This window comes from Syngnathus scovelli, chromosome 20, assembly GCF_024217435.2.
Source record: "Syngnathus scovelli strain Florida chromosome 20, RoL_Ssco_1.2, whole genome shotgun sequence".
NCBI classification, from domain to species: domain Eukaryota; kingdom Metazoa; phylum Chordata; class Actinopteri; order Syngnathiformes; family Syngnathidae; genus Syngnathus; species Syngnathus scovelli.
In genome coordinates this window covers 9,227,860-9,239,865 of record NC_090866.1, presented here as the reverse complement: position 1 = coordinate 9,239,865, position 12,006 = coordinate 9,227,860, and the positions used below count along the sequence as shown (strand labels likewise).

At 40.1% G+C, this 12,006-nt stretch overlaps 3 protein-coding genes across 22 annotated transcripts in view; 1 reads left to right on the top strand and 2 right to left on the bottom strand.

Moving 5' to 3' along the window:
* LOC125990270 (cytospin-A) overlaps nt 1–5,489 on the bottom strand; it is a 33,919-nt gene extending 28,430 nt beyond the window's left edge. For 2 of the 3 annotated variants that reach the window (XM_049757230.1, XM_049757231.1), the window contains exons 1-3: nt 5,362–5,488; nt 5,150–5,246; nt 846–980 (exon numbers count right to left, since the gene is read on the bottom strand). The gene's annotated coding sequence lies outside the window, so the exon portion shown is untranslated. Of the gene's footprint in view, nt 1–845; nt 981–5,149; nt 5,247–5,361 lie in introns of all 3 variants that reach the window. The other variant, XM_049757232.2, reaches the window with a different exon arrangement.
* Nucleotides 2,307–11,481, top strand: LOC137839565 (disks large-associated protein 2). The gene is given in 7 exon segments (XM_068649337.1): nt 2,307–2,330; nt 2,652–2,778; nt 3,414–3,772; nt 3,840–3,925; nt 4,004–4,410; nt 4,485–4,576; nt 5,589–11,481. Coding segments are annotated over 7 exon segments (1,533 nt in total). The 3' UTR covers nt 6,027–11,481.
* ptprk (protein tyrosine phosphatase receptor type K) overlaps nt 10,332–12,006 on the bottom strand; it is a 50,141-nt gene continuing 48,466 nt past the window's right edge. For all 18 annotated transcript variants that reach the window (XM_049757178.2, XM_049757182.2, XM_049757180.2 and 15 more), the window contains one exon: nt 10,332–11,989. In XM_049757178.2, coding sequence (XP_049613135.1) covers nt 11,936–11,989 — 54 coding nt within the window. In that variant the 3' untranslated portion in view covers nt 10,332–11,935. The remainder of the gene's footprint in view (nt 11,990–12,006) is intronic.

Genomic DNA, 12,006 nt, shown 5'->3' with positions numbered 1-12,006 from the left:
TTGCTAGTGTATTTTAATTGTCTTCATTTTTCTCACCTTCAAGTCAGTGGAACGTTTGTTTAGCGGTACTTGATAAAGAAACAAAAAGAAGTACTGTAGTTGCCATTTTGTTAGCGGTAGCACATTGTATTGATTTATGTTGACAATTTTTCAAAGGATAACTTAAAAGAAGGATTTTTTCCCCCATATATTTAGTTTTTATCAGTTTATTTTCATTTCTTTAAAATTTACAGTCATCAATTTGAACACTAACACATCTTCTTGCTTTAACCATTGAATAGAATTGATTGTGGCTACTCTATTTTTGTCTTTTAAATATACTGGCATGCAGTGAGGCAGGTTACGATTAAATAAACAACTTTGTTCTACAAACCAGCACAAATCAATGCTCTTATAAAAGCCCTGAATAATCATAATAATAGTTCCACTGTTGAAAATCTCAGGTTTGACAAAAGCGTGTATTAAATTAATTAATTTTATTCTATGGCCTTTATAGTCATAATTTTGCTCCCTGGCTAATTTTTCGAGTACAGCTTGACAATTTTAAAAACACACGCTGATCATTTTAATGTGCAGCAAGGTTAGTATGAGCAACACAAACATTACACACAAAAGTCAACATGAAATCACATGAATCTAATTTTAGAAAAAATCTATAAAAATATACCTCGTTGACACTGATTTGTATTGGTTTGTTGTGAGACTATCATACATGTAAGGTTGCATCCATGGGGGCATCACCACTGTATGTATCTATGTATGTGGCAACCAAACAACATGCTTGTTTTATTGTGCAAACCTCTATTTACATTAGTCAATATATACATTAAAAAAAAACAGCCTACCTTGTAGAAGAAGTCGAAAACCCAACGGCAGAATCATCAGGTGTCCGAGATGTCCTCTGTCAGATCACTCATACATCTCTTCATCCTCTCACCCATCTTCATGAAGCGGCCCTCACGCTCGAGAGAACATACAGCCTGTGACATGCAGATGCACAAAATAGATATAAGGAACGCAATTGGAGGGTGTATATTTTTTAGGAACACAACAATCAATAACTTCAATGTTACTGGAGAAAACCCAGCCAGCCATTTTGTTTCAGGTGAGCTGGAGATGATCCCAGCTGACTTTGGAGCAAACAGTAGACTGTTTGCCAACCATGGAGCGACCTTATTGCTCTTATTAAAAAATGCATTTCAGGTTTCGACCAAGCAGTAGTTTATTTACCATATTTTCCGCACTATAAGGCGCACCTAGAAACCTCAAATTTTCTCAAAAGCCGCCTTATAATCAGGTGCGCCTTATATATGGACCAATATTGAGCCACTACAGCAGGCGTGTCCAAAGTCCGGCCCGCGGGCCAAATGTATATATCTTATATATGGACAAAGTTTTAAAATGGGCCATTCACTGAAGGTGCGCCTTATAATCCAGTGCGCCTTATAGTGCGGAAAATACGGTTCTTTACAGTGTTCACATTGTACCGGGTCTCAACATATCCAATAAGTACTGCCCAGGAAACAATTTTTATCTCTTGACTAGGCACAATATTAAAAAGAGGTTGAATTACCATTTATTTGTGAAGACCATGGTACAATATTACATTTCAATCATCAAAATTGATACTATTTAGTCTTGGTTAGGTTCATTTCCCTAGCAAGGACATAAAGTGCTTAGCAACGGGCAAAGATGAAATGTTTACCGTCAAAGGATTGTTTTTTTTGTGGTTTCGAGGCTTTCGAAGACTACTATTTATTCTAATCTCAATGAAGATATAATTGTCCCCGCAAAAATGAAATGAGGCAGGATTAGCATCACACACCACACAATCACTCTGTTCCATCTCCAGCCCCCATGCTCATGCACAGCTCGTCAGTCATTGCACGTCATTAAGCACCAAGCCGCCCTGATCTGCGTCAGAGCGGCCTCTCACCAGCCTCTCTGCCAGCCCTACATCGCAACTGTGGCAAAGGCGGCGGCGTCTGGCGCGAGTGGACCGGGTCGCACGGCGGGCGGGGAGTGACTATTTCAATTGTCGCGACCATCATTTTGTCCAGATCGCCAAAAAAAATGGACAGTATTTCGGATATAGTCCGTTCTAGCCATCTTTAGACCTTGTCTGTCATTGTGTCAAATTGTACTCTACATGCTGTAATACAGCAAGTAATTATTTAAAAACAAAATGAAGGCACTCAGATTTGTCTTTGTTTAAATCCTAATTAGCTAATCAGATGCAATGCGAAATTCCCCAAAATTCGATTCTTGTCTCGTGAATACGTGTATGTATTGTACATGAAGATAACATGTCTGTTTTTGAGATGATGCATGTATGATATCATGATACATGGGCAACAGATTTTAATTCAGCATTTTGTCGAGCATTTTTTTAAGACAGTATTTGAAAGCTGACGGCTAAAATAAAAAGTTTTGTCTGAAATATTTGCCCACTGTATGATGATGTGAATTGTAAAAGAAACACAGGTAAAAAAATGGACAACCAGAGCTATTTCATATTAGCAGTATTAAAAAATGTCGCCAATCAAGCTCAGTTAATCCAGAATAACTGTGTTCCTTTCCTGACCGACGTAAGAAATGCAAGGAAAACACGTCAATAATTGCTTTGGAATATGAATGGAATGTAAATGTAGTCGGCGAGCGTTTTTATCTGTGTCACACTTGGCCGAGTCTCCAATAACTGGCTCTGCTTGGCTCTTGCAGGCATTCAGTTTCGTCTCCCTACTTCGTGCAGTGTGGACCGTGCTCAGCCACCGCAAGGTACCAGTCAGTCGCCATCATTTAGATTTAATCCAGTGTAGGAAGGTTTTTTTTTTTTTTGTTAGTCCGAAATCATTTTTAATTAATCCTAAAAAAAATCCAGTCGCTGTGCTCTTTCGTTTACAGTCAGATGATGGCCAAGTCTGTATGTAAGATGCTCAGTTTTGAAAATGAAGTCAGATGGCTCCAAAGTGTATAAATAGACAATGTGGTGTTTCAATATTGCCTGAGTCACAAAGCTTCCATTTGGAAGCCACCCACAGTCTCCTGCAGCACTGCAGCCTCTTCAAGTTGGAAGGAAGTCAAGTCTGTGATGGGATTTGTCTTAACAGAATTCCGCTGGTTTTGTTGCACTTAATTAGCTCTCAGCCAAGTAGTCTGCTCGAGTGTGTGTGTTGCGTGCTGTGACTACAATTGTTAACATTGATGTGTGTTTTAGCGGGCAACAGATTGCCTTGCGTTATCTCAACTTCCCCCCCTTAATGAATTTTAAAATTTTCTGAGCTCCCATTGTGCTTTTTAGTGGCTTGCCTTTGGTGATTTTTTTTCCTCCTCCCATTAAGTTTGGCTTGTATTCATTTTTCCATCCTTCTTTTGCCTTTTCCTCGTCCTGTCATCCTGCTTGTGCTATCCAGCGGTGTCATATCCTCCTAGTTACAAGAAGACCCCACCTCCCGTGCCCCCGCGCGCCACCACCAAGCCTCTTATCTCTGTGACAGCCCAGAGCAGCACTGAATCCACCCAAGATGCCTACCAGGACGGGAGGCAACCCCGAGGCGGTCTGTGGGCCACCGACAGCCTCGGACGTCCCATCTACAGCTCCATGGACAGCCTGGACAGCTCCAAAGCGGTCACGATGGCCATGGAGTCTGCGGCGCCCAAGAGGCACGCATCTTTGGGCAGCCACAGTTCCATCCAGACTTGCGACAAAGCCGTGTTGGTATCCAAGGCGGAAGAGTACCTCAAAACTCCAAGATCCTCCATCGGGATACAGGCATGTACAGCATGACCCCATCTTGAATCTCAGATTTGACTGTTAAATTGCGGCGGGTCTTCAACAGGTGGAAACTGCGACAGAATCCGAGACTGAAAGCAAAGGTCTTCCTCAGTTTCACTCTATCGGTATCCAGGTGGAGGATCACAAAAGGTATGTGGTGCCACCACTTTGACATTCACGTCCAGGAGTTGCACGGCAACTCTAATCACATGACCTCCGCACGTTTAGGCGAGGTCGGGTGAAGCGGTCCAACAGTGTTACCACCGCCGTGCAAGCCGACATGGAGCTGGAGGGCTTCCCCTCCATGGAAGACAAGGGTCTGCAGTTCGGTGGTGCTTTTGGGCGCCATTCTGAGCCAAGCACCCCCACGCAGTACGGGGCCATCCGTACAGTGCGCACACAAGGCCTGTTTAGCTACAGGGAGGACTACCGGCCCTCCAGCGGCCCCCCCAGCCCGCAGCCTGAACCCTGGCTTGTTGAACCCACCTTGGAAGCCACCGAGACGGGTCGAGTGTCTCCTCTTCGCAGGGATGGCAGCTGGTTCATGCAGCTTCTTCACAACGAATCCAAAAGGATGGAGGGATGGTGTAAAGAGATGGAAGGGGAGGCGGAGGAACACGATCTGTCGGAGGAGAGTGAGCATCTTTTTTTGGTTTTCTCTTCAATCTGACTGGAGTTGATTGTGTCTTGAATATCTCGACGTTTGCAGTTCTAGGAAAAATCCGGAGTGCGGTGGGAAGCGCTCAGCTGCTCATGTCCCAAAAGTTTCAGCAGTTTTACTGGCTATGTCAGCAAAATCTGGTGAGTGATGGACAAGAAAAACATGTAGTATTGACAAGCCCACCATGCTTTTAATTTGCTTCTTAGAGAGTTGCATTATGGGAAAACATGTCCTTCTCTGCCTGAGCTTTGACAATCTGGTTCGCCCTCCAGCAATAGACCGCAGCAATCAATAGAGGAACAGTCCCTTCGCCGCTGTCGAGCCTTCTGAAAACGAAAGGGGAATTCCAATCGGAAGCACTTGAGCCCTTCCATTAATGCACAAAGGCAATAGTTTGAAATTGAGCCTTAGTCTCTGAATAATGGACTGCCATTGTATTTTTTGTCCTCAAGTCCACAGAGCACACACTGACCACAACATTATGACCACCTGACACAATCCATTATAATCAGAAGGGTAAAATAAATAAAAGAATAATTATCCACATTTATAGAGACAATAAAATCGAATTTGCCCAATATGTTGCAATGAGCACAAATCATCAACAGGTGTCCATGAAATAGCCACAGCACATCATTTCAAACGACTGCAAATTGACCATAAAAATAAACAAATGGCAGAAATATAAAGTTTAATGAATAAAAAATACTCACCGGGACAAAATCCATCAGGTTTAATTAGATTCAAATCTAGTGTTGCGTGTATGTGTCAGATAATTCATCGATTTTGATCGTTGAAGCCCTTTCAGACCTGTTGGAGGTAACAATGACCATAAAATACATAAATTCGTAACAGAATAAAAATAAAAACATTCTAAATAAGCACAAAAAAAGCATAAAATAGCCAGGAGTTTTTGAAAGTTTACCTGCGCATTTTCTTCTTGACGTAATGCATGACGTGAAGTGGCACGATTGGTGCTTTACTGCCTCCTAGTGGCAGTCAAGGTAAAAAGGCTTGTTTGTTGGTTTGACTGTGGTTTGACTATGAACTGAGTTGATTGACGCAAAATATAGCCAATAAAGTGTGTGTTACTCTTTTCTTTCCTTCTTTCCCCTATTTCTTTTTTGTTTTCTCTTCTTTTCTTAAAACAAGGACCCAAGCGCCATGCCCAGACCCACATCTCAGGACCTGGCCGGATTCTGGGACCTCTTGCAGCTTTCCATTGAAGACGTCACTGCCAAATTTGAAGAGCTGCAGCAGATCAAGAGCAACAAGTGGCAACTGCTGGGGACTCCTGAGAAGAAGGTATCAAAAATTGGAACTCCATAACCATTTCCATGGAGATGTCTTCCATGTCTTCTTGTCTTTCCAAAGGATCGAAAGTGGATTCCCCCTCTGACCAAGAGGCCCAGCAGGGGCCGTGGCGGGGTCATGCGAGAGCGATCGCTGGATCTCCAGGACCGCCAGCGCCAGGAGGCCCGCAGACGGCTCATGGCCGCCAAGCGAGCGGCTTCGTTCAGACAGAACTCAGCTACCGAGCGAGCCGACAGCATCGAGATCTACATCCCGGAAGCTCAGACGAGGCTTTGAGGTCCACGGATTCATCCTTGATTTCCTCTTTGCTCATTTTTTTGGTTTCTTCATTCAACACCAGCTCCCGGCATCACATCTTGCTTCCGTCGCCCATTTTAAGATGTGTTGCCATTCTTTAGATTCTTACGCTTCTAGATTTTTGTTTTTTTTTCAAAATTCAGCCTCCAAATCAATTCAACTCCTAATTCTGAGGAGTGTGGTGCTTGCAGCAAGCTCAAACGTTCCAACTTTAGCCTTTTTTAGAGCTGCTATTGCCCCGAATCAACACCTGATTTCAATATTTTCTGTACTTTAAATATTTGGTACACTGAGAGTTTGTTAGTCAAGTTGTAATTGTTCCTCTCTCTAAAAAAAAACAAAAAAAAATCACTTTCAACTTATTTCAACCTTCATCCATTCGATTCATCATTTTGCTGCTGGATGCGTTCACGTCGCAGAACACATTCGTCTACGAACTCGAGAGATTGCGCAAGAGGAGAGTACAGAACAGCATTTTTTGCGCCTTACGATATTCATGTTTGTATTTCCAAGGGAAATGTAGTTTATGGAGCTCACGTGGTAATGTTGCAGTTGAATTGCAAAGGACGGTTGATGTTTTTTTATTTTTTTTCATGCCATTCTATTCGGATATTGTGACAAATTGCAAATTTACATTTGGTATTGACGGGATTGATTTAACAGAGCATTTGTATGGGTTGATTAGGGCATGCTCCCACGCTGCAACCTTTAGCTCAGATTACACACACACACACACAAAACATCATTTAGGGTGCAAATGACACTTTAACACTCGTCAGTTACTCTAGTCAACGGTGCTGCTTTTTACTCTCCAAGTGTTGTCCTTAACCCGGGCCTATGCGCACACAGACACACTCAAGGACTTTTTAAAAAAACAGAGATTTATCAACATGGTGCCCGCTTGTCTCTGCGCTGGTTGTGTGTGTGTGTGCTCCAATGTGACGTTAGGAAGGATCATCTTTGCAATGCGTTTGCCCAAAAAAAAAGTCTTTCGGTTTTCTATAATAATGGCGGAAAAGTTCTCATGCTATGTTAGCACTAGCCTATCCAGTAAATTAAATGTACCTATAAAGTGAGAGCTTCGCAATCCTTAAGATTGTTTACTTGTATTTAGGTGAGCCGTTTGTTCCCATGGCAACCACAGAGCCTTCAATTACTTCAGTAGTTTGAGGTTGGTGGACCAGGAAATAAAAAAAAAAAGGGATTTGACGCCACAAATGTTCTCACAAGCTTAGGTGTAGTTCTTCCCAAAGGTGTCTGGTGGTATATAGGTCAGGGTTCTTAGTCAAGTTCTTCCACACCAAACTCATAAGAGCGTGCCAGACAAGGACTTTTCTCATAACTTCCCACAAAAGTGTCCAAAATGTCTTCTTGGTGTGCTTGGAGGAGAAAAAAAAAAAAGATGGATGGGCCACTAAGGAGCCCAGTACCATTTCTTAACATTAATTTATTTAAATCATAGAATATAGAGACCATATAGATTTTGCCAATTTCACAGAATTCCATACTAACAACACAAAATGATAAAATATTTAATTTATTTGGGTTTTGTAAATCAGTCACAATAATGCATGTAAATCCCCCAATGAAAATTGATTAATTTTTCCATCGATGGAGGGAAGGTTGGCAGTGTGTGTTCTAAACATCAACGAGTTCTTTCCTGCATCACACACACACACAGCAATTGTAGGGCAACTACCTATTCAAGCAGATGTGTGTGTTTGTGTATTTGTAGTGTTGTGTAGTGAGGAATTTACAGGGTTTTAGATCGTGGGGTTAAAAAGATGCGCACCATGTGACTTGCACACAGTAAGTGGTATCATGCGGGGCTATTAGTACATATTAAATAATCATGATATCATAAATGTGCATAAGCCAAAAATATTTGCTATAATGGGGCTTGGGCAACTATGTACATGACAATTCCTCAGGTGCCTTATGGTGTTGTGCATGTTGATGGTTACTACTGCTGCTGCGACTTCTTCTAAGCGTTATAAAGGGCTGTAAACTGGTTTAAGTCAGATTTAAGTCGGAGGCAATGCAACATTCAAATTCATCATGTGTTATAAGAGCGCGAGAGGAAAAGCATCAGGGTTTTCCTATAGTGGTTTTAAAATATTTCAAATATATCTTTATAGTTTTAGAGAGGGGATAAGACCTTCGCAAACATCTGGTCTTACTTTGGATGACCATCAGTCTTCTGTGATATTGCTTAACTGTTGTTTGGGTGGTTTTTAAATCACTAAATTCTCAATAAATATAAATAACTGGTTAACAGTAATCGTTTTTAATACACTAATGCAAATAACATTTTATCCGATTAATTAATGTAATAATCGATAAAATAATCTAAACATATTGACAGCCCTAGAGAAGGACAATTTAAATATGTAACTTAAAATTAAATTTGAAAGTAATTGGGGATAAATGTTTTAAATACACTAATGCAAATAAGATTTTATCCGATTATTCGATTCATTAATGTTATAATCGATAAAATAATCTAAACATATTAAAAATGACAGCCCTAGAGTAGGACAATTTTAAAATGTTACTTAAATTTAAATTTGAAAGTAATTGGGGATAAATATTTTTGATACACTAATGCAAATAAAATTTTATCCGATTATTCGATTAACCGATAATCTAAACGTATTAAAAAATGACAGCCCTAAAGTAAGACAATTTAAAAATGCAACTTAAATTTAAAATTAAATTTATCTGCTGTGATTGTTTTTTTTTTTTTTTTTATTCAGACAACAGGAACGTGAAAAGCTAATAGGCTCGTCTTGTTACCTCACCGCATGGTCGTAGAGGGCTCGTGGCAAACTCGCCATGTGGGCTTGGAGGCCAAGTCTACGAACTATGCACCATTAGTATGTTTGTGTTTTCGGGAGGACGGTGGGGGTTCCGATTTAACTTTTGAATCAACCTACTTAGACGCGCCAACTGAACATCAAAAAGTTGAAACCGGTGCTCAATGTATGTTTTTTAGGTTCATTCAGACAATCGACACACACACTCACTAACCCCAACTGAATCTCCTGATTGATCTTTAATTGAGAAGCATTTACTAGTTTTGTGCACTGCAAAGATGTCCTTCACTTGTTGTGCTCTCTTCTTATAAAATCACGGATGACATCACCCCATCGTCGACACCCGGCTTTATCTGCTCCTCAAGCAATAAGCTTAGTTTACATGCTTAATAGCTGGGTGGTACTTCAATTTCCATTTTTCAATCATCCCACACTCTGCTTTTCAGAACAATATTGATATGAAGCCCACTTGAACCCACTCACAAGCATTGTTAGTATATTTTTTATTTTATATAATAATTTCATTATGAGGAGAGAGAGCAGTCACACTGTTGTTTGCCTTTGATGGAGAAGTGTGTCGTGTTGTGGACGTTGGTAGAAAAAAAAAAAGATTTAATTAAAAAAAAAGGCCTTTTAAAGGGTTTTGGAATTATAAGAAATGTGATGGCATAAAGATGGTAATTGTAATTCTATTTTGAAATGTTGCGAAAAATGGATATAAATGCCAAATATTCTGTATTTGTACAAAAAATATATACATATATAAATATATATATAATATATGCCTAATTTGAATGGAACTATTTTACGCGCTTGACCATGTTTTTGTTGTTTCAAGGAGTTCTTTTTTTTTTGTCCACATGATTTTATAGGCTCTTCAGATAGCATGCAGGGTAGTGAAAAATGAATGTATTATTTAGTGTTTGATTGCTGCTCACTATTACAGCATTCTACAGATTGGTTAGTGTTTATAAGATTCTTTTCAAAATAAATATTTCCTTTAAGAGGTTTCTTTACCCCCGGGCACATTTACCGTACATTTTAGATCCAACAATTCATTTTTTTTTTCCTTCTTGCTTTGTGTTTAAAAGTATAATTTGAGTCTTTAAAACTACTGCCGTCCACCGTGTGTAAATAAAGATGCAAATTAAACTTTTTGAAGAAAACATCGGGGTTGTGCAGCATTTGTAATTATAAATATCCCAATCTTTCTTGTTGTCATAGTAACAGTCGGCTCTTTTTAAAAGTTATTTTTACTGTGCAGTGAACCTGTATGGCTTTTTTTTTTTTTTGGTGGAAGAGATGCAACTCACCTATGGTCAAGCAGAAGATCTGAAGAAATGCATTTTCTTGATGATCTCCCGGCTGGCCTGGGATCTCTCCGAATGGAGGGATGAAAGAAGAGTCCGGAAAAGGTCAGTTACAAATAACATCAATGATTGTCGGTGTGATTATTTAAACTAGAGTCTTTTTGAAAGCAGTGATCTGTTTTTTTTTTATTACAGCAAAGAAGCCAAACATTACAGACAATAACTATGAATATTGACTTTATATTCAGACTGGCTTGGCAGCAAACGTCACTCATTGTTGGCCTTGTGTTACCCTAATTGCGCCCTTTCACTATTGCTTGACATCCTTTTTTTTTTTCTTTTAACGGAAAAAAAAAAAAAAATACCAGGAACATAAAAACAATTCAGATTCCATCGAGAGAATTAACATTAAACATTTGTACAAAGTGTAACATTTTGTCCGTCCGATAAATCTCAACATTAGAGCCTTACTAGTATGTATAGGATGCAACCTGACTAGAGCCAAAAAATCTTATATTCTATTTACAATTTTTTTTTTTTTTGCCTCAATGGAGCTTGTGCAAAACAAACACATCAGTCACCACAAGTCAACATTGTATCGGTTAAGCGAGGATGCATTCGACAAAGTCTGCTCTCCATCCAGGATGCCAAAAATCTAAAATAAAATAATGTTTAGGCACAAGCGTCGCTTTCGCTGCTGGCGGGACAGAAAACAGCACATCCCATTCGGACCTTGAGCTCAAATACTGCACTGAGCACGACGGGAGGGGGGGGGCTGTATTTTTTTTTTCCACCAAATAAAGCACAGTAACGTCACAGGCTCATTTTGAATCAAAACAAGACAATACTACAGAGTAAATACTTAAAAACAAAAAAATAACTAGCGTACCTCTAATGCTCCGATATACAGCTTGTTCTTACACTCTCCGCTCAGTGGTTGGCCCGTTACATCGTTGCGCTTTACGGTGTTGGCGAAGCGAAGAATGATTGTTCTCAGAAGCAACGTAAACAATAAATACGAACAATGTGCTTCAACCGTATACACATATTTACAACAAGTCTTTGGCTTATGAATAAAACATCCGCGGCGACGTAACGAGAGCGAAAATGTCGCTAGGCCGCCAGTGCACAAAGTAAACGAAGCCAAGGGATACCACTAATGCTCCAAGTGAACCAATCAGACTGCGGCGCTAATTATTAATTACTCCTTCTCTCTCTAAGGACCTCCATTGTGATAAATTGAAAGCGTGTTGGGCCCAGCCCTGGAGTACAATGCAATAAAAACTCAAAATGTGCCAAAAAAAAAAATCTAAATAAGAAAATCAACTTATAAAAAGAAACGACACAAATAAAAATAAAAAATCACATTTCTTTTGACTACAAGTTTCTTCTTCATGACGCAATGAAAAAAAAAAGCCTAATAATACTCAACATGTAAACTATCTTTTGAGTCAGTCTCTCGAAGTGATCTTTCGGTTAGGTAACACGTTTAAGGATATGTTTGCTCCGAAAGAGCTTCAAGAGAACATTGTGATGATGATCATCTCAAGCTGGTGGCAGTTATGGAGCGTGGAGAGAGACTAAACATCGGTTTGACTTGTGGGCCCCTCACATCCGAGGGGGCTCACTGGCACTCAAGAAGCTGTACAATTTCAGCATAAAGGAGCTTTTCAAAGTCTCCTCGGGCACACATCCATGAGACTGACTTGGTCTGGAAGGACAAGCCAGGGTTTTCCTCCTCCTTCGCCATCTTCCCACTTGTTTAAGAGGACTCGATGAACTCCAGTGCAAGGTCGTAGCAGAACCTGTACTGCTCCTGTAGACGCACCACAA